This window comes from Ornithorhynchus anatinus, chromosome Y5 (assembly GCF_004115215.2).
Source record: "Ornithorhynchus anatinus isolate Pmale09 chromosome Y5, mOrnAna1.pri.v4, whole genome shotgun sequence".
NCBI classification, from domain to species: Eukaryota; Metazoa; Chordata; class Mammalia; order Monotremata; family Ornithorhynchidae; genus Ornithorhynchus; species Ornithorhynchus anatinus.
The window spans coordinates 749119-776484 of NC_053179.1; the positions used below are offsets into that span (position 1 = coordinate 749119).

Sequence of the window (27366 nt, forward strand, 5' to 3'; positions counted from 1 at the left end):
ATCTCTACTAGGTCTTGCTGACACCTGAAATTCTAAAACGAACTCCTGCCAGCCAAACCCTGTCCTTCCCCTGACATTTCCATCACTACAGCCAACATCACCAACTGTCTCAAAAGCCCTTAACCTTGGAGTTATCTGACATCTCCCTCATTCAACCCACACATTCAATCTATCACCAAATCCAGTTGGTTCAGTCTTCACAACATTGCTGAAATCCACCCTTTCCACTCCATGTGAACTGTTTCCATGTTAATCTAAGCTGATATCCTACCCCTCCTTGATTAAGACATCAGACTACTTGCTGACTGCCTTGCCCCTGTGTCTTGCCCAATCCATTCCCCACTTGACTTATTTTTCCACAAAATGTTCAGACAATGTTTCCCCAATCCTCAAGAATCTTCAGTAGTTGTGCAACAACTACTTCTGCATGAATGCTTTCTGGTTCCACATATAGAGCTCTCAGTATATACCCTAGCCCTGGGTATTCCTTGAAAACTGTGATCACTTTGTGCAGCAATTATAAGACCATTCGGGTACTGCTGGATCCCTAGAACACATACAGCTGGTTCCAACAGGTTCAAGCAGAATGAGATATTTTTTCTTAAAACTCTTGGGAGAGCAATAACAGATAAGAAATCTATTTTTTCTGACAGGCAATTCTGCTGCTGTTGAACAAACACGAGAAACCTTCAACTCCAGACTGGAGTACCAGCTTCTCTCCTGTAATCTTCTCCATTTCTCCAGAAAGGAAGACAATTAGCAAAAGCTTTTGGTAGTATTTTATCTGCTCTGGTTGAGAACATTCAACAATGAAAAAGTTTTACAAATATAACACTGTCCACATCATTTCAATTGCATTAAAAGGGAGAGACTAAACAAAATGTTACTGTCACTTGCAAAAATCTGGTGAAGATATGTTACAGGCAAAAATTTAAAAACCAATGTCATCTCCCCTTTTCCATGAGGAAGCTTGGCTTGCACACACTGATTAATCTACTTAAAATTGTGTTTCCTAGGAAGACATCTTCTCCGAGATTCATCTAGACAATTGGTCCATGCCCATGCGCCATGAAGGGTGGCACTTGCAGGAAAGGCAGTCTCTGAATTTCAGGGACACAAAATTGAGCTAGTATGATGAGGTTTGGGTATAAAACAAATAAACCCTAAAAAAACAAGCAAAAAAACTATTTCCAAAATCATTTACATAGGAAGACTTCTTATTACAGCCGAGAGAGAGAATGACAACCAACCTGGGAAGCCCTAGTTATCATTATTTTAATAAAAAAAATTATTATCAGGTCTAAAACAAGACAGGCCCTATTCCTTCTAAACACTTAAGGAACTTGGTTAATCATCTGCATTCATATCTAGTCCAGGAATTCCCCGGATTTGTTGATGCACATGCCCTAATAAAGGCACACGCTCTTCCTCTGGAGGCAGGAGTAAATCAGATTGTTTCCCATTACTGCCCTCAGGCAAAATTGTGGTCTCCATTACCAATTCTTTGATTCCAGATGACCCTTCCCTTTCAGATGGCATTCTTGGCTGGGGGTTGACCACTCCAAAGATGTCATTTTCCTCCTTATTCTTGTTTTCTTCCATTTCTATACTTGCTCTTTCCTCCAGGTTTCTGTTGAGTTGGCCCTCACCTCCCTCTCCATCTTCTTGCTCTTTTTCTTCCTCTGGGTCATCTATGAAAGGATTTTCACCCTGTTGATTAAAAAGAACATGCAGTCAGTAATATCACCCAATTCCTTCCAATAAGAGATGCAGCAAGCTAGCCTCTGAAAGTTCTACTGAATCAGTTCTATCAATGTTTAACTTCATAAACATACATCCTATCCTCTCTTTTCCTTTCCCTTTCCCGCTCCCATGGAGGATAGATTAGGCAGTAGCAGTGAATAAAGAACTGGAGAGAAAAAATATAAATTCCAAAGTTAAGAAAGAATAATTTAATTGTATAGTTATAGCCTCACCCTTGAGTGAAAAGCCTCCAGTTCTCCTCCTCCTCCTTTTTTTAAAATGGTATTTGTTAAGTTGGTATTTGTTAAGCGCTTACTATGTGCAGAGCACTGTTCTAAGCGCTGGGATAGATACAAGGTAATCAGGTTGTCCCACGTGAGGCTCACAGTTAATCCCCATTTTACAGATGAGGTAACTGAGGCACAGAGAAGTTAAGTGACTTGCCCAAAGTCACACAGCTGACAAGTGGCAGAGCTGGGAGTCGAACTCATGACCTCTGACTCCGAAGCCCAGGCTCTTTCCACTGAGCCACGCTGACAGGCACTGTACGAAACGCTGGGGTCAATACAGGATATCCAGATCAGACACAGTCCATGTCTCACATAAGGCTCTTAACACCCATTTTACAGATGAGGTAAATGAGCTGCAGAAGTTAGGTGACTTGCCTTAGGTCATACAGCAGACAGGTGGCAGAACAAGGATTAGAACCCAGATCTTTCTGGCTCCCAGGCCCATGCTGCTTCTCCTTCTCCTCATTACTATCATGATCAACATCTTCATCATCAGTGGTATTTATTGAACACATAATATATACAGTGCTTTGAGAGAGTACCATACAACAGAGCTAGCAAACAGGTTCCCTCTCTAGCTTATCAAATTCATCCCTTGTATAGGCTGCCTATGAGGATACACAGGAAGAACTTCAAAAGGAACTACAAATTACAAATACTCAATTATTAACTCATTACATAAATCATACCACTATTAAAACTGCATGAAAGAAAAGGAAATTAGTAACTAAACTTTTTCCACACAAATTAATTTCACCTATGACTCTACTACTTCTTCTCATTCCTATCTGTATCACAGATACGCACAAAAAACCTCCCAATTACTTTAAAAATCTATTCTTACCTGTAATTTGGATCCTATTCCCTTTTATCTTTTTTTTAAAAAATACTTCCACCCAATTCCCTTTTTTACCTCGGCCATTAAATGAGAAGTGTCTCACACTGATAACATTATTCCTTGATTAAATATTTACCCTCTCCTAATTCCTCCTTCCTTCCAAGAACCCAGAACAGGATAAACACACTAGCTACTTTCAATTTTCTCTCTTTTGTTTTCTTACTGTCCTCTGGACTGTAATCCCCTTGTGAGCAGGGAACTTTCCAGTACATACTATAGTATTTGACACAAGTAAGCCACTCAATAAATTCACTGATTAACTGACCCTCTGCAATATGAATATTGGGCCTTTCACATTAATGCAATCAAAATCCACCTCAACTCTGAAAATATCGCACAGGCTACATTAAATAAACTCTATTTTATCTAATTTTCCTTAATATACTGGCTGCCTTGAAACCACTGACACTAATTGACACACTCTTTCTACAACTCTCTGGTTCTAAATTTAGTCTCCCAGTTCTTCCAGTATAATTTCCACATATTTACCTTTTATTATCACTGCAATCAAACCCTCATCATGTTATAAATGGTATAACAGTTTTATTATAACAGTTTTCATATATCCTTCTAACTGCTCCTTTTAGATTAATCAGTCACTCAATTAACAGAATTCAAAGAGCACTTACTATGTGCAGAGCGCTTGAAAGAGTACAATACATACCTGGCAGACACAAGCAGCTTACAGTCTATCTTTTTTGTACAACACACCATTCCACTCCTCAAAAAGGCGTCTCTTTCCAAACGTCACCATAACTGTTAGCTTCTAAACACTCAACACGATAATCTCTTAAATCCACTTTTTTCACAACTGCCCCTACATCCCAAATTATTATCCCAAACTCTTTAATCACATGAACTAATATAACAGAAATCAGCATAGCCTATGGATAGAACATGGGTCTGGGAGACAGAAGGACCTGCCTACTAATCCCAGCTCTGCCACTTGTCTACTGAGGTATCTTGGGCAAGCACCTTTATTTCTCCATGCTTCAGTTACCTCACCTGAGAAATAGGGATTAAGACTGTGAGCCCCATGTGGAACATGCACCTAATGTTCCTAATAAATTCATATCTCCACTCCAGGGCTTATTCTGTAATCTGTAATCTACTCAGTGGTTTCAAGGAAGCAGTATATTAAGGAAAACACACAAAATAGAACTTAGTAAATATGGCCTGTACGGTATTTTCAAAGTACAGCGCGCCTGGCACATGTAATGCTTAACAAATACCATGGAAAAGAAAAAAGTATTGGCAACTCCTGTCACTATCATTACCACCTCATCCACCTCAGAAGCTGCCCCAGTAGGACCGCTCTTCAGTAGGGTTCCTTTTCTTTAATGGTATTTGTTAAGATCTTGCTAGGTCCTTCAAAAATACAACTGAATGAATATGCCAGACACTGTACTAAGGACTGGGGTAGACACTAGATAAATAAATTGAATACAGTCTTGATCCCCATTTTACAAGAGATTCAGAAGTTAAATTCAAGGTCTCACAGCAGACAAAAGGAGTAGGGATTAGAACCCTGGTCCTCTGACTTCCAGCCCAGACTTTTTCCAGTAAGCCACATTGCCTCCTTTACCTAATCCTGAACCTTTCTGTTAGGCCACCCAACAAGTCACTTTAGTATTCAAGCCTTTATTTTCTTTGACTTTTCTTTAATAAGTCTGTTGCTGAAATCTATATTGATTCCTTGAAAATAGACCATTTGGTTGAAGGATTGCTAGACTTATTTTTACTTCCCATAATAATTTGAACAGCCCAGATGTATTTCCAAGATTTTTAAAAATTAAGAAACTTATAAAAACAGAATACAGTTACATGATTATTAACTTTAGCCTTACTAATTGGAACAATTGAGGGAGTTGAGACAGTTATGCAAGATTAGGGAGAAAATGCCATAAAGTGAGCAGAGAGACAAGTTGAAGAGATTCCAAAAAAAAGTAGAAACTGAGAAGCAAACACAAAGAAAAAAATGTGCACACAATTTTTCTCCTACAGAGCAATGCAAGCAAAAACTTGGTGGTGGGAGAGCATTCTGCCATTATGCCTTCCAAAATATTTGGCTCTGAGTTACCTAAGTTGTTGCTGCCACAAGAGCTATCCCCTAGCATTTCTGGAAGTAACACAGGAAACAGAGAGGCCCAGCAGGGGCTCCTTCAGTAAAGAACATGAATTAGAAGTCTAGTTGCCAAAGCTGGGATATATATAGATTTAAAAAATGCCTTATATTACTTGTATCCCCACTGCCAACAACTTTCTTCTGGATTCACAGGAACTTCACAAGGACAATATGAAGCTGAAGGCCAAGTGTCTAACTTCCCTGTTTTAGAAAACTAAATATTGAATTGATTCTAATAATCTGTAGAAATATTACTGACTTTTTGAAGAGAACTGCAAAAACGCTATAACAGTTTCTGTTCAATTACAATTACCTTTAAAAAGACCTGTCACAATTTCCAGTCAGTGCCTGCAATTAATCAATTAATCAATCAATCAAGAGAAGCAGCAAGGTCTACTGGTTAGAGTATGGATCTGGGAGTCAGAAGGACTTGGGGTTCCATTCCTGGTTTCGCCACTTGTCTGCTGTGGGCCCTCCAACAAGTCAGCTAACTTCCCTATAAAATAGGGAGGACAGTGGTTTTGCCGGCCGTGATGGGAAAGACAAGTGGAGGACAGCGTTTATGTGGGAAGATAGAGTTCAGTTTTGGACATGCTTAGTTTGAGGTGTCAGCAGGACACCCAGGTAGAGATGTCCTCTTGGCAGGAGGAAATGCAAAATGGCAGGGAAGGAGAGGTCAGGGCTGGAGATATAAACTTAGGAATCATTTGCATAGAGATAGTAGTTGAAGCCATGGGAATGCGTGAGTTCTTCAAGGAAGTGGGTGTAGAGGGAATATAGAAGAGGACCTAGAATGAGCCTTAAGGGATCCCCACTGTGAGAGGGCAAGAGGCAAAGGAGTAGCCAGCAAAAGAATGAAAAGGAAAGTTCAGACAAGTGGAGTCCCTTCCCACCTTCCCTAACTACCATCTTAAACTGCTCACTCTCCAATGGCTTCTTCCCCACTGCATGTTTGAAGGCACACATCTCCCCTATCCTAAAAAAAACCCTCCCTTGAACCCACAGCCCCTCCAGTTATCATCCCATCTCTCTCTTACTTTCCTCTCCAAATTCCTTGCATGAGTCATCTACACTGCCTCAACTTCTTCTCCTCCAATCTGGCTTCCATCCCCTTCACTTCACTGAAACTGCCCTCTCAAAGGTCACCAATGATCTTTTTCTTGCCAAATCCAACAGCTCCTCCTCCATCCTAATCCTCCTCAACCTCTCAGCTGCCTTTGACTCTGTGGACCATCCCCTTCTCCTCAATACGTTATTCAACCTGGATTCACTGACTCTGTCCTCTCCTGGTTTTCCTCTTATCTTTCTGGCCATTCATTCTCAGTCTCCTTCACAGGATCCTCCTACCGCTCCCAACTCCTAACTATGGGGGTCCCTAAAGGTTCAGTTCCGGGTCCCCTTCTATTTTCCATCTACACGGTCTCCCTTGGAGAACTCAATCACTTCCATAGCTGCAACTGTCACCTCTGTGTGGATGATTCCCAAATCTACATCTCCTCCCCTGTTCTCTCTCTCCCTCCCTCCAGGCTCGCATCTCTTCCTGCCTTCAGAACAGCTCTACTTGGACATCCTCCCACCACCTCAGCACTTGCAAGACTGAGCTCCTTATCTTCCCTCCCAAACCTTGTCCTCACCCTAACTTTCCCATCACTGGGGACGGCACAACCATCCTTCCTGACTCACAAGCCTAAAATCCTGGCGTCCTCAATTCGGCTCTCTCAATCACCCCCCATATATAATCCATCACCAAATCCTGTTGGTCTCACTTTCACACCACCACCAAGATCCACCCTTTCCTCTCCAACCAAACCACTACCACGTCGGTACAATCACTTATCCTGTCCTGTGTAGATTACTGCATCAGCCTCCTTGCTGACCTCCCAACTTCCTGCCTCTCTCCACTCCAGTGCCTGGATTATCTTTCTACAGAAACAATCTGAGCAAGTCATCCCCCTCCTCAAAAAATCTCCAGTGTTTGCCCATCAACCTTGGGAGGAAGCAAAACTCCTATTGGCTTTAAAGCTGTCCATCACCTTCCCCCCTCTGACCTCACCTACCTTCTCTCCTTCTACATCCCAGCCTGCACATTCTGCTCCTCTGGTGCTAACTTTCTTATTGTGCCTCGATCTCGTCTGTCTCACTGCTGACTCTTGGTTCCTACCTCTGTCCTGGAGCTCCTCCCACCTCAAATCTGCCAGACTCTCCCCCTCTTCAAAGCCCTACTGAAGGTGTCCCTCCTCTAGGAGGTCTTTCCTGACAAAGTCCCACTTCTCCTCAGCTCCCACGCCCTTCCATGTCACCCTGATTCACTCCCTTTGCTCTGCCCCCGGCACAACACATGCTGCATATGATTTCTACGATTCTGTTTATTCATACTGATGCTTGTTTACTTGTACTCTTGTTTACTTGTACTCCCCCTCGCCGGTGAGACAGTGACTCTATTTGCTTTATTTACTTTCCAGCACTTAGAGTACATTGCTCTGTACAAAGTAAGTGCTCAATAAATACATCTGACTGAATGAACAGAGGGCAGTAGTCAGTAAACCTAAGGTTGGATAAATTTTGAAGGAGAAGAAACTAATCCCTTTCTTCCCATTACATCATTAGAGGTCCAAAGGGCCTGGGGACATTGTGCTCCCCAACCACCCTCCCCCTACTCCACCCGAAGTGGCCATTTTGGGAAGCCCTCACTCCCTTCCCCCGCCTCCCCCCCGCCCCAGCCCCCCGGTGAGGTGATTGATCTCCCTGGCCCTGGGCAACCATGTCCTTGTTCTCACTGTGTTACCTTACCTCAGCCGCCACCTACGCCCGCAACCTACCCTGGACATCCTCATGGCTCCCGCCGCCGCCTCAGAGACATTTGGACATGAGTCCCGGTACTCTCCTTGCCGCTGGCCTTTGACTTTGATCAGGTCGACCCTTAGTCAAGTCAACTCCCGACCCTGGTTGTCACCAGCTTAATTAATATTATTTTATTGTATCATGTTACTATATTACCGCTTTCACACGCTATTGTTAATTGGTCTCAGTGCTGCCACCTACCTCTCTGGCCTCACCATGACCTTCCACCCCCCATCCTTCCATCTGCCCCTCCCAATCCTCTCCTTCCCTTTTCCCTCTCCCACCCAGCTCTTTCTCGCTCTTTCCTCTGCCTCCTCTCCCCACCCTAGAACCCCACTTTATCCCCTACCCCTCTTCCCCCTCCTCCTACGCTCCCCCCACCAAACCCTCTCTTTCCACCCTCCCCACTTCCCTCTTCCCCTCCCATGCCCCATCCCAGGCCTCCTGTTCCAGCCCCACCCCTCCTCCCCCTCTCCCCGTCCCCAACCAGGGCCCAACCACCTCGCTCCCATCCAAACCCTCCCCTTCCCCTTCTCTCCCCCTCTCCACCCCTTGCACCCACAGCTACTTTCAAGTGTGGCCTCTGGAACACCCGCTCCACTACAGGTTAACTACCTTTCATCCTTGACCTTTTCCTTTCCCGCTCTCTCCTCCTCCTCACCCTTTCGGAAACCTGGCTCACTCCTTAAGACACGGTCTCTGCCGCTGCTCTCTCCAGAGGAGGCCTCTCCTTCTCCCACTCCCCCAGACTCACCGGAAAGGGAGGAGGTGTTGGCTTCCTCCTCTCACCCTGTTGCCGCTTCCACACTATTCCACCTCCTCCTTCCCTCTCCTTCCCCTCCTTTGAAGCCCATATCATTTGCCTCTACCACCCCTCCAGATACTTGTAGCCATCATCTACCGCCCTCCTGGTCCCACTACTGACTTCTTCAATCACCTAGACCCCTTTCTCACCCTCCTTCTCTCTGCCCACTCTGATCCTCGGAGACTTCAACATCCACATGGATGTACCTGGTGACTCCTCTGCCACCCGCCTCCTATTGCTCGACTGCCGACCTCATGCTCCACCATACCTTGCCCACTCACCGCCTCGGTCACTCCCTCAATCTCGTCATCTCCTACCACTGCACTATCTCCTCGATCACCAACTCTGAAATCCCTCTCTTAGACCATAACCTTCTCACCTGCCTCATCTCTCATACTCCTCCCTCAGAGACCTTTCATTCATTCATTCATTCAATAGTATTTATTGAGCGCTTACTATGTGCAGAGCACTGTACTAAGCGCTTGGGATGAACAAGTCGGCAACAGATAGAGACAGTCCCTGCCGTTTGACGGGCTTACAGTCTAATCGGGGGAGACGGACAGACAAGAACAATGGCAATAAACAGCGTCAAGGGGAAGAACATCTCGTAAAAACAATGGCAACTAAATAGAATCAAGGCGATGTACAATTCATTAACAAAATAAATAGGGTAACGGAAATATATACAGTTGAGCGGACGAGTACAGTGCTGTGGGGATGGGGAGAGGTGGAGGAGCAGAGGGAAAAGGGGAAAATGAGGCTTTAGCTGCGGAGAGGTAAAGGGGGGATGGCAGAGGGAGTAGAGGGAGAAGAGGAGCTCAGTCTGGGAACGCCTCTTGGAGGAGGTGATTTTTAAGTAGGGTTTTGAAGAGGGAAAGAGAATCAGTTTGGCGGAGGTGAGGAGGGAGGGCGTTCCAGGACCGCGGGAGGACGTGACCCAGGGGTCGACGGCGGGATAGGCGAGACCGAGGGACGGTGAGGAGGTGGGCGGCAGAGGAGCGGAGCGGAGCGTGCGGGGTGGGCGGTAGAAAGAGAGAAGGGAGGAGAGGTAGGAAGGGGCAAGGTGATGGAGAGCCTTGAAGCCTAGAGTGAGGAGCTTTTGTTTGGAGCGGAGGTCAATAGGCAACCACTGGAGTTGTTTAAGAAGGGGAGTGACATGCCCAGATCGTTTCTGCAGGAAGATGAGCTGGGCAGCGGAGTGAAGAATAGACCGGAGCGGGGCGAGAGAGGAGGAAGGGAGGTCAGAGAGAAGGCTGACACAGTAGTCTAGCCGGGATATAATGAGAGCCCGTAATACTAAGATAGCCGTTTGGGTGGAAAGGAAAGGGCGGATCTTGGCGATATTGTAGAGGTGAAACCGGCAGGTCCTCCGCTCTCTTGATCCCATCCACCTCCCCAAAAGCATCTCTCCCCACCTTACCTCCCCCCATCCTCTTCCCACTCTCAATGATCAGGTCACCACTCTCAACCCCACCCTCTCTACTCATCTCAACTCTCTCGCCCCCCTTTCCCTCTGCGCTCTTGCTCCGCTAACCCACAATCCTGGGTCACCGCCTCAGTCTGTCTCCTACGCTCCTATGCTCGATCTACGGAGCGCTGCTGGCGAAGGTTCAAACACCAAGCTGACCTTATCCATTGCAACTGTATCCTTTCCTGCCATAACTCTGCACTCTCCTCCGCTAGGCCAATCTTCTTTTCTACCCTCATTGACTCCCATGCCCCTGCCAATTGTTCCGGACCTTTAAATCTCTCCTTAAGTACATTAATGTTGGGATTTGTTAAGCGCTTTACTATGTGCAGAGCACTGTTCTAAGCGCTGGGGTAGACACAGGGGAATCAAGTTGTCCCACGTGGGGCTCACAGTCTTCATCCCCATTTTACAGATGAGGTAACTGAGGCCCAGAGAAGTGAAGTGACTTGCCCACAGTCACACAGCTGACAAGTGGCAGAGCTGGGATTCGAACTCGTGACCTCTGACTTCCAAGCCCATGCTCTTTCCACTGAGCCACGCTGCTTCCTGTTCCTCTCCCTCCCCTCCCCACCAAAGATCTGGCCACCTACTTCATCACGAAAATTAACAAATCAGGTCTGAGCTCCCCAAAGTCACTCCTCCCCCTCCTGCCTCCCACCCCCCCAACCCTCTCCCCTACTTTCCCATCCTTCCCTGCAGTATCCTCAGAGGAGATCTCCTCCCTCCTCGCAAGTGCCACACCCTCCACCTGTGCCTCAGACCCCATTCCTGCACACCTTATAAAAACTATCACTCCTTCCCTTCTCCCCTCCTTAACTTCTATTTTTAACCACACACTCTCCAATGGCTTCTTTCCCTCTGCCTTCAAACAAGCCCATGTCTCCCCCATCCTAAAAAAACCTTCTCTCAACCCAACTTCCCCTTCCAGTTATCGCCCTATCTACCTACTATCGCCCGCCTGCTATCCCTCCTCGACTCTGCCGACCTCCTCCTCCACCATACCGCGCCCACTCACCGACTCGGTCACACCCTCGATCTCGTCATCTCCTACCGCTGCACTATCTCATCCCTCACCAACTCTGAAATCCCTCTCTCTGACCATAACCTTCTCACCTGCCTCATCTCTCACACTCCCTCCCCCTGCAAATCTTCGCTACTGCCCCACAGAGACCTCCGCTCTCTCGATCCCATCCGTCTTTCCAATAGCATCTCGCCTCACCTTGCCGCCCTGTCCTCTCTTCCCACTCTCGACGATCAGGTCTCCGCTCTCAACTCCACCCTCTCTACTCATCTCGACTCTCTCGCCCTCCTTTCCCTCCGCCGCTCTCGCTCCACTAACCCACAGCCCTGGATCACCTCCTCTGTCCGCCTCCTACGCTCCTATGCTCGAGCTGCTGAGCGCTGCTGGCGAAAGTCCAAGCACCAAGCCGACCTCACACACTTCAAATTTATCCTTTCCTGCCTTAACTCTGTCCTCCCCTCCGCCAGGCAAAGCTTCTTCTCCTCCCTCATCGACACCCATGCCCGTCACCCCCGCCGATTGTTCCGGACCTTTAACTCTCTCCTTAGGCCCCCTGTTCCTCCCCCTCCCCCATCTCTCACCCCCAATGATCTGGCCACCTATTTCCTCACGAAAATCAACACGATCAGGTCTGAGCTCCCCAAAGTCACCCCTCCGCCTCTCCCCTTCCCCCCAACAACCCCCCGCCACTTTCCCATCCTTCCCTGCAGTATCCTCAGAGGAGATCTCCTCCCTCCTCGCAAGTGCCACCCCCTCCACCTGCGCCTCGGACCCCATTCCCTCTCACCTTCTTAAAACCATCGCCCCTGCCCTCCTCCCTTCCTTAACTTCTATTTTTAACCACTCAATCTCCAAGGGCTCCTTCCCCTCTGCCTTCAAACATGCCCACGTCTCCCTCATCCTACAAAAACCCGCTCTTGACCCCACTTCCCCCTCCAGTTATCGTCCTATCTCCCTACTACCCTTCCTTTCCAAAATCCTAGAACGAGTCGTCTACAATCGATGCCTAGAATTCCTTAACTCCCATTCTCTCCTAGACCCCCCCCAATCTGGCTTCCGTCCCCTCCACTCTACCGAGACTGCTCTCTCCAAGGTCACCCATGACCTCCTTCTTGCCAAATCCAATGGCTCCTACTCCATTCTGATCCTCCTTGACCTCTCTGCTGCCTTTGACACTGTCGACCATCCCCTCCTCCTCCATACCTTATCTCACCTTGGCTTCACGGACTCTGTCCTCTCCTGGTTCTCCTCTTACCTCTATGGCCGATCATTCTCGGTCTCCTACGCTGGAGCCTCCTCCCCCTCCCATCCTTTAACTGTTGGAGTTCCTCAAGGGTCAGTTCTTGGCCCTCTTCTGTTCTCCATTTACACTCACTCCCTCGGTGAACTCATCCGCTCTCACGGCTTTGACTACCATCTCTACGCAGATGACACGCAGATCTACATCTCCGCCCCTGTCCTCTCCCCCTCCCTTCAGGCTCGCATCTCCTCCTGCCGCCGGGACGTCTCCACCTGGATGTCGGCCCGCCACCTAAAACTCAACATGAGCAAGACTGAGCTCCTCATCTTCCCTCCCAAACCCGGTCCGCTCCCAGACTTCTCTATCACCGTGGATGGCACGACCATCCTTCCCGTCCCGCAGGCCCGCAATCTCGGTGTCATCCTTGACTCGTCCCTCTCGTTCACCCCACACATCCTATCCGTTACCAAGACCTGCCGGTTTCACCTCTACAATATCGCCAAGATCCGCCCTTTCCTCTCCACCCAAACGGCTACCTTACTATTACGGGCTCTCGTTATATCCCGGCTAGACTACTGTGTCAGCCTTCTCTCTGACCTCCCTTCCTCCTCTCTCGCTCCGCTCCGGTCTATTCTTCACTCCGCTGCCCGGCTCATCTTCCTGCAGAAACGATCTGGGCATGTCACTCCCCTTCTTAAACAACTCCAGTGGTTGCCTATCGACCTCCGCTCCAAACAAAAACTCCTCACTCTAGGCTTCAAGGCTCTCCATCACCTTGCCCCTTCCTACCTCTCCTCCCTTCTCTCTTTCTACCGCCCACCCCGCACGCTCCGCTCCTCTGCCGCCCACCTCCTCACCGTCCCTCGGTCTCGCCTATCCCGCCGTCGACCCCTGGGTCACGTCCTCCCGCGGTCCTGGAACGCCCTCCCTCCTCACCTCTGCCAAACTGATTCTCTTTCCCTCTTCAAAACCCTACTTAAAAATCACCTCCTCCAAGAGGCGTTCCCAGACTGAGCTCCTCGTCCCCCTCTACGCCCTCTGCCATCCCCCCTTTACCTCTCCGCAGCTAAAGCCTCATTTTCCCCTTTTCCCTCTGCTCCTCCACCTCTCCCTTCCCATCCCCACAGCACTGTACTCGTCCGCTCAACTGTATATATTTTCGTTACCCTATTTATTTTGTTAATGAATTGTACATCGCCTTGATTCTATTTAGTTGCCATTGTTTTTACGAGATGTTCTTCCTCTTGACGCTGTTTAGTGCCATTGTTCTCGTCTGTCCGTCTCCCCCGATTAGACTGTAAGCCCGTCAAACGGCAGGGACTGTCTCTATCTGTTGCCGACTTGTTCATCCCAAGCGCTTAGTACAGTGCTCTGCACATAGTAAGCGCTCAATAAATACTAGTGAATGAATGAATGAATGAATACCTACTACCCTTCCTTTCCAAGCTCCTGGAACAAGTCATCTACACTCCCTGCCTACAATTCCTCAACTCCTATTCTCTCCTGGACACCCTCCAATCTGGCTTCCGTCCCCTCCACTCTATCGAGACTGTTCTCGCTAAGGTCACCCACGACCTCCTTCTTGCCAAATCCAAATACTCCTACTCTATTCTGATCCTCCTTGACCTCTCGGCTGCCTTTGCCACTGTTGACCATCCCCTTCTCCTCCACACCTTATCTCACCTTGGCTTTACAGACTCCGTCCTCTCCTGGTTCGCCTCTTATCTCTCTGGCCGTTCATTCTTGGTCTCCTTTGCAGGCTCCTCCTCCCCCTCCCATCCTCTAACTTGTGGGGTTTCTCATGGGTCAGTTCTTGGCCCTCTTCTGTTTTCCATATACACTCACTTCCTCGGTGAACTCACTCTCACAGCTTCAACTATCATCTTTATGAAGATGACACATATATCTACATCTCTGCCCCTGTCCTCTCCCCCTCACTTCAGGCTCATATCTCCTCCTGCCTCCAAAACGTCTCTACCTGGATGTCTACCTGCCACCTAAAACTCAACATGTCCAAAACTGAGTTCCTCATCTTCCCTCCCAAGCCCTGTCCTCTTCCTGACTTTCCTATCACTGTGGATGGTATGACCATCCTTCCCATCTCTCAGGCCCGCACCCTCGGTGTCATCTTTGACCCGGCTCTCTCGTTCACCCCCACACATCCAATCTGTCACGAAAACCTGCCGGTCTCACCTTTATACTATCGCCAAGATCTGCCCTTTCCTCTCCACCCAAACAACTACCTTATTGTTACAGGCTCTCATAATATCCCAGCTGGATTATTGTGTCACACCTATTCCCTGCCTGTTACAACCTTATAGTCTACAGCGGGAGACAGGCATTATTGTGAGTAATTTATAATTTATAACCTAAAGATCCGTACATTAAGTGGTTGTTGGTTAGGGGTGGGGCAATATCAAATGGCTAAGGGTCGCAGCTCCTAGTGCAGAGACTAAGCAGAAGGAAGAGTTTCATCAGGAAAAGAAGCTTATACTGGGAAGACCTCTCGATGGAGATATGATTTTAACAGTGATCTCCCTTCCTCCTGTCTCTCCTCGCTCTAGTCTATTCTTCACTCTGCTGCCCGGCTCATCTTCCTGCAGAAACGCTCTGGGTATGTCACTCCCCTTCTTAAAAACCTCCAGTGGTTGCCTATTGACCTCCGAATAAAACAAAAACTTCTCACTCTAGGCTTCAAGGCTCTCCATCACCTTGCCCCTTCCTCCTTCTTTTCCCCTCTCTACTGCCCACCCCGCATGCTCCGCTCCTCTGCCACCCACCTCCTCACCATCCCCCTTTCTTGCCTAACCCATCTTCGACCCCTGGGCCACGTCCTCCTGCGGTCCTGGAATGCCTTCCCTCCTCTCCTCTGCCAAACTAATTCTCTTATCCTCTTCATAACCCTTCTTAAAGCTCACCTCCTCTAAGAGGTCTTCCCAGACTGAGCTCTCCCTTTTCCCTCTGCTCCCTCTGCTCTCCTTCTACCCCCACCCCCCTTTCACCTCTCCTCAGCTAAGCCCTCTTTTCCCCGCTTTCCCTCTGCTCTTCACCCCTTCTTCCCCTCCTCTCAGCACTGTACCCGTCTGCTCAACTGTATATATTTTCATTACCTTATTTATTTTGTTAATAAGATTTACATCACCTTGATTCTATTTATTTGCTATTGTTTTAATGAGATGTTCATCCCCTTGAGTCTATATATTGCTATTGTTTTTGTCTGTCTCCCCCGATAGACTGTAAGCCTGACAAAGGGCAGGGACTGTCTCTATCTGTTACCGATTTGTACATTCCAAGCGCTTAATACAGTGCTCTGCACATAGTAAGCGCTCAATAAGTACTACTGAATGACTGAAAAGGTCTGGATTCCAGCACTCATTCTTTAATTAACTCATTCAATCAATTAAGTGTTTAAAGTGTACAAAGTGCTGTACTGTTTGGAAGAGTGCTATATAATGAAAACCAGACATATTCCTTGCCCACAACAAGCTTAGAGTCTAATCAATAACCAGTCTTCACTTACAATACCAGGAGGCTGGAAGATTTTTGGTAGGGCTTACCTTAAGGTATCGTTCTAATTTCATGCTGATGAGTTTATTGTTGAGGATACTGCGAGCGACAACAAGTGATGACTTTTTTGACTGATCCATCATGAGCTAAAAAGATAAAGCACATTTGTGTAAGATATGTACCAAAATGATGTGAAGTTCAGTCAAGGGGCTTTTGGCAAACCAGTCAATATCAAAACATTACCTGGAGATATGTCTTCTTTTTTTTAAAAAAAGAAAAATTACTTTACACCGGAATTATCTTCTTCCCTCTACAGTGTAAGCTCCTTATGGGCAGCAAATGTGTAAACCATCTATGTCTCCTTCCCGACTGTATTCAAACATACTTACATAATCCCCTCTTGTAATAAAACTCTCCCTTGACCCCACATCTCCCTCCAGTTATCACCCCCTTTCCCTCCTACCATTTCTAACCAAACTCCTTGAGAGTTGTCTACAAAACTGTCTCAAGTTCCTCTTCTCTGTCCAATCTAATTTCACATGGTAGTGGTCATCGTAATCACTACCATCATCATCACCATCTACATCATCTTCATCGGAATTTATTGAGCACTTACTGTATACACAGCACTGAACTAAGCAGTTGGGAGAGTACAAACCAACAAATTTGGTAGAAACATGCTCTGCCCACAGTGAGCTTCCCCTCTTACAGTCTAGAGGGGAAGACAGGCATTAATATAAATAAGTAATTTGTAATATATAATCTGTAGGCATGTATGTAAGTGCTATAGTTTTGAAAATGGGGTGAATACCAAATACCCAAAAGTCCCAGACCAAGGGCAAAGATGATACAGAAGGGAAAATAAGCTGGGGAAAAGAGAGCTAAATCAGAGAAGGTCGCTTCAATCAATCAATATATCAGTGGCATTTACTGAGCACTTACTATGTTCAGAACAGTGTATAAAGTACTTGGGAAAGTACAATACAATATAATTAGCACACCTATTCCCTGCCTGTTACAACCTTATAGTCTACAGCGGGAGACAGACATTATTGTGAGTAATTTATAATTTATAACCTAAAGATCCTTACATTAAGTGGTTGTAGGTTAGGGGTGGGGCAATATCAAATGGCTAAGGGTCGCAGCTCCTAGTGCAGAGACTAAGCAGAAGGAAGAGTTTCATCAGGAAAAGAAGCTTATACTGGGAAGACCTCTCGATGGAGATATGATTTTAAAAGGTGGGGAAAAGATTAGTCGGGTGTAAACTGAAGGGAAGAAAGTTCCAGACTAGTGGGAAAATGGGGGAAAGGTTCAGCAGTGAAATAGTTGAGATGGGGGCACAGAGAGTGACCTCGCACTACAGGAGTGATGTGTGTGGGTTGTTTTGTAGTGGAGTGAAGTATGGCCTGGAACAGGCAGAAACAGTAATTAGGAAGATGAGCGAAGAGGTTAATACAGTAGTCAAGGTGGGATAGATCCCTCTCCCAGATCATCACACAGCACAATTCTTCCATTTCCTTCCACTGACTGCTGAGCCATCAATTAGTTTCCTCAGCCAATCAGTGGTCGTTTACATTACTGTCCACTCCTCCTGGTGAGGCATTGAGGGACCTACTATTCCGGATTCCTTGCTACCATGTGACCAGGGTCTGGGGCTTGGATGCTGGGCAGAGGCTGGGTGCCACGTTGGACCCCCAAGTGGACCCCAAAATGCAGGTTGGAGACTGGGTTCCAGGTGCTTCAAGTTGAAGCCATGGTAGCAGGAGGTCCAAGGGACACCAGGGAAGGTTGGGTCCGACTCTACCCAGAACACAAGATGCAGGGTAGATGATGAAGGCAACAAGGCCTAATGGATAAAGCACAAACCTGGGAGCCAAAGGACATGGGTTCTGATCTGAGCCTTGCCACATGCCAGCTGTGTCACTTGGGGAAGTCACTTAACTCTTCTAGGCTTTGGTTTCCTCAACTGCAAAATGAAGAGTCCATACCTGGTCTCTCTCCTACCTAGCCTGTGACCCATATGTGGACCCAGAACTGTATCCTCCCTGATGAACCTGTATCTCTCAGTGCTTAGAACAGTGCTTGACACTGTTTACCCAGTAAGTGTTTAACTAATACCACAAGGAAAGGTGGAGTTGGAGGCAGGGGCTACTACCATGTCATAAGAAGTCTAAGAACTTATTCTGAATTCAGATATATGCCAAGTACAGAAATATGAAACTTGTCTGAAGAACTTTTCTAGTCTAGCTGGAAGAAAATATGCATTGACCACAAATAAGATTTTTCCAAACTATAAAGTAAGTTTCCAAACCATAAATAACTACCAAATGGCATTATCCTTGACTCGTCTCTATGGCTTCACCCATGTATTCAAGCCATCACTAAAATCTGTCAGTTCTTCTTTAACATTACCAAAATTCGCCTCTTTCTCTCTGTCCAAACCACTACCCCAGTAATGCAAGTACTTATCCTATCTCACCTTGATTATTGTATCAGCCTCCTTGCTGACATCCCTATCTCCTGTCTCTGCCCACTCCACTCCATACTCCATTCTGCCATCCTTCTGCATTTTCCTTCAAAAACATTCCCCATTCCTAAAGAAACTCCAGGGGTTGCTCATCCACCTCAGCATCAAACAAAAACTGCTCACCATTGGCTTAAAAGTACTCAAGCACCTTGCCCTCTCCTGCCGCACCTCACTACTCTCCTACTGCAACCCAGACCACACACTTCGTTTCTTCGGGTGCTAATCTTCTCACTGTACATCAATCTCATCTATCTCACTGCCGACCTCTCACTCATATCCCACCTCTGGCCTGGAATGCCCTCCCTTATCATATCAGAAAATTGTTCTCCCCGACTTCAAAACCTCATTGAAGGCACAACTCTTCCAAACAGCCTTCTCTGACTGAGCTCTCTTCTCCTCTTCTCCCACTGCCTTCTAAGCCACTCTTTACTTGCTCTTTCATTTATTTGCCCTCCCATCCCCATGGAACGTATGCATATATCTTTATATCTATAATTTATCTATCTATATTAATGTCTGTCGTCCCTTCTAGATAGTGAGCTCACTGTAGGCAGGAATGTGTTTGTTGTTATATTGTACTCTCTCAAGCGCTTAGTACAGTGCTTTGCATACAGCAAGTACTCAATAAATACGATTGAATGAATGAATGAATGAAGTTCAACAGTCACTCCATCTCACCTGATCTTTGGCAGATGAAATAACCATACGATTATTCAACAATTCATTTCCCTTTCTTACCAGATGTGCATCAGGAAGGCAGATAGTTGCTTCAATATCTAGCCTCAGGAAAGTGGGATCAAAAAGAACTGGGAACTCTTCTTCCCCAGTAAGGAAAGAAAAGAACATTTGCTAGCTGAATCAAATTGAGCCCAATTAACTAAGCTTAACATTTTTGAAAATGGTGGCAGGATAATTTTTCTATATTCAGGATATGTCACCCCACCCCTCCAAAAACTCCAGGAGCTGCCCATCCACCCCCACATCAAACAAAAACTACTCACAACAAGCTCTAGAGCATTCCATTACCCTACCCCCTCCTACCTCAATTCTCTAATTTCCTAATGCAACCCACCCTGCACATTTCACTCCTTTAATGCTAACATTCTCACTGTGTCTTTATCTTGCCACAGACCCCTCACCCACCTCCTGCCTCTGGCTGGAACACTTTCCCCCCTCAAATCCAATATATACTGTACTCTTCTTTCAAGTCTTACTGAAGGCATGTTTCCTCCAAGTGGCCTTCTCTAAGTTCCACTTTCCTCTGTTCCCATTCTCTTTCGCTCTGCCCTGACTTGCTTCCATTGTTCATCCCCCTCCCAGTCCCACAGCAATTAAGTACATATTTTTAATTTATTTATTTTTATTAATGTCTACCCCTCCCCATCTAGACTGTAAGCTCACTAAGGGTAAGAGAGTGTGAATGTGTGTGTTTACTGTATTGTACTCTCCCAAGCACCTAGTACATTGCTCTGCATGCAGTAAGTGCTCAATAACTATGACTGAATGAATGAGTGAATGGGATATTTAAGGGCTGTTGCAGATATTGGATTTTTCACACCAATGAAAATACTTTGGGCTAAAACCTTCTTATGGAGCCTCAAAACATGTAGAACAATTACATAGCCAAATAACTACAGGTGGAGAAAAGCTGGGGGGGCAAAGTAAAATAAATAAGGCAGAGTGCCTATTAACACTCATCCAATTTCCCCTCTCTTTGAATGAGTACCAAGGGATGGTAAATAATGGCAAGATCCTGAAGCCAGTGGGCAAGGTCAGAGCTGAACAGTGAGTTGGTTCACTCATCCTTCCCATTCTCACTTCTCTCCAAATGAAGCCACCATAGAAACACCTCAGAAAAGAAAAATCCAACTAAAATAACAAATTAAAGTTCTTTGGATTTCCCCCAGATGTGTGTTATACCATCCTTCCTTGCAGTATAAGCTCCCGGATAACACAGTCTGAACCTTTTGGCTTTATTATGATTTGTTCCTAGCAGACATGCATGCAAACATGGACGCTATTATGTAAATATTAGTGATAAATTGGGAATTTAATTTTAAAACTAGAGTTAAGCCCTATTTATGGAGTCAATCTCACTAGAAAAGACAGAGTACATCTTTTATTAACTTAGTTGTTACTACTGTATTAGAATAGTGAATTTCCCAATAAGCCCTGGCCCATTTTGGATTTCTCCCTTTCTAGACTGTGAACTTATTGTGGGCAGGAATGTGTTTGTTTGGTGTTATAGTGTACTCTCCCAAGTGCTTAGTACAGTGTTTTGCACGAAGCACATTCAATAAATAGGACTGAATGCCAATAATTATAATTCTGGTTTTGTTAAGTGTTTACTGGGTGCCAGGCACTGTGCTAAGAGCTGGAGTGGACACAAGCAAATTGGGTTGTACACTGTTCCTGCCCTACCTGGGGTACACAGTCTCAATGCACACTTTACAGATGAGGAAACTGAGGCATACAGATGTGAATTGCCCAAGGTCACACAGCGGTCAAATGATGGGGCCAGAATTAGAGCCTTTGGACTCCCAAGCCTGTGCTCTAACCATTATACCACCATGCCATGTTGATTCCCTTGTCAAATTTGGGGTTGGGAGTGAGATTGTAAGGGGGAATTTTCCAGAAAAAAAGTCCTAATATCACTTTATTTTTATTAAAATAAGGCACTTGTATCTTTTCTTCTGTTGTAAAACATGTCACCCACACTATGTAAACAAATTTTCAGGGAGTAAGCAACACAGCAGAGTTCCTGGTATGACTGCAGAAGCTCAAAGATAGCTCCCCTCAGCAGCTCCTAGGTAGAAGATTCAGGTTTTTTTTTTCCAATTTAATAATTGGTGATAGAAGAAAAAAGTACAGCAGAGTTCTTTATAAAAATTAGCTAAAGACTAAAAAGATATAAAGATACATCGTGCCAGAATTCTTGCCATTAGCACTGATAATAATCATGGTAATTGTTACATACGTTCTATGTGAAAAGTACTGTTCTAAATGCTGGGGCAGATACAATGCAATCAGGTGGGCCACAGTCCTTGTCTCACACAGGACTCAGCGTCTAAGTGAGAGGGAGAACGTGTTTTGAATCCCCAATTTACAGATGAGGAAACTAAGACACAAAGTCAAGTGATTTGCCCAAGAACCCAAAGCAGGCAACTGGCAGGCCAGGTATTAGAATTAAGATCCTCTGACTGCCAGATTTGAGCACTTCGACTACACTGTGCTGCTCCTGATTTCACCAGTGCTTAATCAGAAAGGAAGGTGAGGTGTTGGGCTTGCACCACATTTATGAACACATACACCTTCACTATGTCTTTGCAAAACTTCTGTCTCTCTTCTTGCAAGTATTTTTTTTTCTGTTCACCAAACTGCATGCCCTTTAAATTCTGCTTTTGTCTATTTTGTTTTGCCTAATAAAATTGCACAGTAGGAATGAAGACTGAACAAAACCCATCAAGGTGCTTAGGCTTAAGGGTGAAGATAGAGGATCCAGTTCATTCATTCAATTCATTCAATGGTATTTATTGAGGGCTTACTGTTTGCAGAGCACTGTACTAAGTGCTTTGGAAAGTACAACATAACAATGAATGGTGACATTCACTGCTCACAACAAGCTTATAGTTCAGAGGCAAGAGAAAGACATCAATACAAATAAATAAAATTACAAATATGTACATAAGTACTGTGGGCCTGGGAGATGGGAAGGGAAAAGGGAGCAAGTCAGGGCAATGCAGAAGGGATTGGGAGATGAGGACTAGTGGGGCTTAGTCTGGGAAAGCCTCTTGGAGATGTGCCTTCAATAAAGCTTGAAAGGGGAGAGAATAGTTGTCTGTTAGATTTAAGAAGGGAGGGCATTCCAACCTGGAGGCAGGATTCGGGCTAGGGGGTAGCGGCAAGACAAATAAGATCAAGGCACAGTGGGAAATTTAGCAATAGAGAAGCAAAGTGTGCCGACTGGGTTGTAGAAGGAGAGAATTGAGGCGAGGTAGGAGGGGGCGAGGTGACAGAGTGCTTTAAAGCCAATGGTGAGCAGTTTCTGTTTCATATGGAGATGGAAGAGCAACCACTGGAGTAGTTTGAGGAGCGGGGTGACATTTTTTAGAAAAACGATCCAGGAACTAGAGTGGGGAGGTCAGCAAGGAAGATGATGTAGTAATACAGAAGGAATAGGATGAATAACTGTATTAACTGGGTAGCAGTTTGGATGGAAAGGAAAGGGCAGATTTTAGAAATGTGACGGTGGAACCAACAGGATTTGGTGATGGACTGAAGAACAAAGAGGAGTGAAGGATAATGCCACAGTTATGGGCTTGTGAAACAGGAAGGATGTGGGTACCATCTACAGTGATGAGGACGTCACTAGAAGGACAGGGTATAAGTGAGAAGATAAGGAGCTCCGTTTTGGACATATTAAGTTTGAGGTGATGGGAAGTCTTGAAGATAGGAGGAGAGCGGGAGACTGATCAGGGCTGGAGATGTACACTTAGATGTGGATCCAGCTGTTTGTATTTATTTCAGAATAAGCCTGTCAATTTCCAGATAGGTGATTGGCTCTTCTTCTCCCCTAATCTTGTCCTGATTATAAGAGTAACTGAGATGACTCTCCCTTAAGCAGATTTTGTACTTGGGGTACTTCACATCCCTAATATCCTCTGCTCCTTCTTCTACTTTCCCATTAGGTACACTCACTGAATTTTTTTCTCACAGTCAGCATCAGAAAGACCCCCACCTCCACCAGCGGCGTTGCAGAAGTTGGAGTAAGAGTCACCAATGCTGCCTAGACTGTGGCCATAGCCTTCTGTTTCCTTCAAAGAGGGCTGAAATAGCCATATTGGTTCCAGTTGTAGCCAGGATTATTGCCTCCATTCCCATTGGAATGCCCATCTTTGCTACAGAATTGACCTACATGCTTAGTAGTGTTCTGCACACAGTAAGTACTTGAAAGATACCAACAGTTGTTTTGAGTGCCTGAGGCTGAAAGCATGCTCGACTTACCCTGCGGTTGCGGTTGTGTTCCATTGTTTTGAGGTGCTTCTGTATGATCCCAAATTGCATGGGGATAAAGAGGTCACAGGCTGCACAGTGAGCTGCTTCTACTTTTTTCACAAAGTGCTCCATTCCAATTTCTGCAATGGAATAATTTTATATTGAGAAGGAGAAGCTCTTCAGTTGGAATCTAGGGACTGCTAAAGTAAAACAATCTGAAACAAGACAACCTTTGGAGGTTAGTTTTAATCTAGTATTTTAAATCAGTGAATAGAGAAAGACTCACAGGTTAATGACAAAGGAAGCCTAGAGACTCCATTGGCTGGAGGTCACCTAACTAACAGGTGAATCATTTTCCCAGTTAAGTCGCATCTAGTTCGGGAGGTATTATGACCTTGCCCTTCTGGTTTACTGCTACCTTGATCAAGCAAGCACTCTGACATTATTAGCTTGTAAAGAGACAAACTAATGCCAAACTTGATCTCCAGAGGGACCATCACTCTCTTTGAGAGAGATAACCCAGAAGAGCGGGGTATAATTCCTATTTGGAATAAAGGCAAGCCAAACAAGCCATAATTGCTAAGCATCCAAGGTCTTATAAACTAAATCCTTTCCCTCAATTTTCATCTTCTGCTCTTGGGACTATCACCTTGAGTGAGATCTTGGTCTTTATAAATTTGCTGGATCACGCCATTGAGGTTTTCGATAGCTTTACGTCGCTCCTCTGTCTTCTTGGTTTTATTGGTTACATATTCCTGTCAAGATCAACAAAAAATTATAGTTGCAAACACAACCCTCCCCCCAACCCCATGTAATCTGGTGGGTCCTCTCCAGCTGGAGCGGAACAGGCAGAAGGCATGGATGCACTCTTGTGGCCTCAGTGGCTCCTCTTCCATCATCAGACTGGACTGCCAAGGCCTCCACGTCATCTGGTGTGGTGGGGCAGGGAGAGGTCTTCTCCTGTCCTGCTGAAGCAGGACAGACAGAAGGAAGAACTTCACCCACAACTTGTAAACCTTTAGATTGCTCAAAAGGTTTTGGCTGTTGGGTTATGGACCAGTCTGCTGGACCAGTGAAAAACTTGAAAACTACTGCACTTTTTCTTATTTTTATTCAGTCTGTTTTCATATTTTAAATTTGTTTTGCTTTTTTAAAAAATCTTACCATACTCTACTTTTATCCAGTGGTAAGCAAAGTACCCTAATGAATAAGATATCTGACCTCACTCTTCCCAAGATCTTACTTTAATTTCTAGACTTCTCCTTCAGATCTACTCCAAAACTTTCTGGGAGGTGAAAGTTATCTTTTCTCTTTTATCAGCAGAAAAGTGGGGGAGTTTGAACAGTAGACCTTAAGGATGAATAACTGAATCTGAACCCTCAGCTTCCAGTTCTACTCTTACATTAAATATACAGGGCAAACAATTATTTTGCTATATATTGGTCTATTCTCCCTTCCATTCTACGTGGCCTAACACATACTCTTTTGGACCAATTAAAAACAGGGTGAAAAGAAACCAGATAGAAAATATCTGAAAAAACTGAAATTTTTGGAGACACAGGAGGGGTCAGCATTGTTAACTAGCCTAAGGAAGAGAGAGACTCACCTCCAGAAAGTCAGCTGTCTGCTTGGGTAGCTTGGTACCCACAAACTTGAAGTGTTCTTTGTGGAACTTGCTGTCCAAATGGTTGGTCATTTCATCTTCATAGAAAGTACGATACTTGCACAATGAACACACAAACTGAATCCTGCAGAGACAAGTGGCAGCCATTAGGGAAAAGTTTAACTAGGAGGACCTGCTGCCAGCAACTAGTACCCCCTGCTCTAGGAGGGCTGAAAGCCCTAAAATAAACCAGGTTTACCCCAACCCTCTGTTTTCCAGTGCCTAAAGTATTCATTGGATCTACTGGGACTAGTAAGGGGGAAGACAAGTTTTAGGTTCCAGATCCCTCTCCCACCCACAGATTTAAGGAATCTGCAAGGGAAGGAAATCCACCCAAAACGTGTACAATACATTTATTGCAAGTATGATTTACTAGGCAATGTTGGTCAAGTTGGGTTCCTTAAAGGATGCTATGGATAAATATTTTAACCACTCAGGAGGAAGTGCTGATCAAGGGACAGTAGGAAGGGATCAGTTTCCAACTCATATGAGAACGACCAATAATGGCCAGGGGACACCTGCCCTGTACAAGGTAATAATGCACTAAAGGAAACAAGTTTGGGCAGAGAAAAGGGAGAAAAGGTATTGATCCTTATAGTGCAGAAATGAAATTGACCCTTAAAGGCCCAACTGAGAGAATCTGTTTCCTCCTGGGACTTCCTCCTTAACTCAGCTTTGCCTGGTACATCGGGAGAGAACTGGGCCCAACTCTGACCCTGTCTCTGTGGTTACCACTCATTTTCCTGTTTCAAGAATAGACATATTCTTGGACCTGGAAGAAATTTGCCAACAAGATAGCAGCAAGAAAGCCACTTGTATTGAAGAGGCTTAGGGCTCTAAAGCAGACTCCCCAGAGGAGAGGTGGGAGGGCCCAGGCTCAATGGTAACTGCAGCAAGGGACGGAGGAGGCCAGCCTCTACCGAGGACTCAGGACGGGTTCCTACCTCTGCCATCCATAACTGGGCCACGGGAACAGCTTTGTCTGAAGAGCCCAGGGGCCCGGCGCCGACTTGGCAGAGGAAGATCCAGCAAGAGCAAGAACTTGAGGCGGAGGCAAGCACCAGTGCGGGGGCCCTGAGGGCAAATAGACCCGACAGCAGGGGGGGTAAAAGACTCAGCCTCCCACTAGGCACAGGCTGAGGTAAGCTAATAGTCTGGTCCTGCCAGCTTGGCAACACAAAGGAGAGGGAGCTTCTGTGATTGACTGGGCAGGGCCCAAAGCTGTCGATATTCCCCCTTTTGGCGCTTCTGCCTCTCCCAGGCACAGTGCCAGCTTATTGGCCACAAGATGGGGGCCAGAAAGGTGCCTTGGAGTCTTTGCTGAGCTGGCCCCCTCCCCCAGGGGTTGGGGACCCCTCAGTACCTCTGGGCATGCATAGTGCCCTAAGTGCTGGAGCTTCTGGACAAAGGTGCCAAGCAGTGTCGGGTCCCGAGCTGGAGAAGCAGAACAGTTACAAGGCGGCCTCTGAGGGGTTGGGAATGGGAAAAGGAGGGTGATCAGTCAGCTCTTGGGTTTGCAGCCAAAGCCCAAGGGAGCCCAACTGATGGGAAGCAGGGACCATGCATGGAAGAGCTGGTGCCAAGTATCATGGTAACACTATCCCTCTCAGAAGAGAGAGAGGAATGAGGAGGCATGGCTAGGATGTGTTTTGAATGAAATACAACACCCTTTTCTACTGGTTCCAATGATCCTTGGGGAAATAGAGATCCCCAAGGGCTGTAGGGTGGAAGATTCTAGGGTAGTAGTAGGAAGCAAGCTCTTTGGAGCTCTAGGATATCCAAAGGTCAACCAGGGCAGAATTTGGGGGTTAGGGAAAAGTGGGGGAAGGGGAAAAAAGAAAATCTTACCTTTCCACCATGCGGTCTCGTTGCCGTTTCTTCTGTCTCTCCTGTGTCTTCTTGCCAGCCTGCAACTTCCGTTTGATCTGACTAATCTCTTCCTGGATTGTCAGAGTTCCTGCAAAAAAAGAACAGGAAAATCAAAGTACCTACACTTTCACTTCCAGACAAACAGGATTGATCTAGGGCCTCCTCACAGCCACCAACAAGATCACCAAATGAACTTCTTTGAAAGGAAATGAATAGATCTAAACTATATCTAAAATAAATCCAAATTTAACTATTTTACAGGTGAATTTTTGACAAAAATGGGAGCTGACCTTTCCTGATTCCTGTTCTTAACCCATTGAACCTGTGTCTCCTTCCAAGAGTCTACACATTCATATCTACACCTAGGGAAG

At 45.9% G+C, this 27366-nt stretch overlaps 1 protein-coding gene across 4 annotated transcripts in view; it reads right to left on the reverse strand.

The window, feature by feature from the left end:
* Nucleotides 1-762: 762 nt before the first annotated feature.
* The window catches only part of LOC114808758 (A-kinase anchor protein 8-like), a 122692-nt gene continuing 96088 nt past the window's right edge, over nt 763-27366 (reverse strand). For 3 of the 4 annotated variants that reach the window (XM_029056599.2, XM_029056598.2, XM_029056600.1), the window contains 8 exons: nt 26975-27083; nt 26490-26560; nt 26071-26200; nt 25070-25211; nt 24113-24218; nt 23473-23603; nt 15992-16087; nt 763-1710 (listed from right to left, as the gene is read on the reverse strand). In XM_029056599.2, the coding sequence (XP_028912432.1) occupies nt 1348-1710; nt 15992-16087; nt 23473-23603; nt 24113-24218; nt 25070-25211; nt 26071-26200; nt 26490-26560; nt 26975-27083 (1148 nt within the window). In that variant the 3' untranslated portion in view covers nt 763-1347. The remainder of the gene's footprint in view (nt 1711-15991; nt 16088-23472; nt 23604-24112; nt 24219-25069; nt 25212-26070; nt 26201-26489; nt 26561-26974; nt 27084-27366) is intronic. The other variant, XM_029056601.2, reaches the window with a different exon arrangement.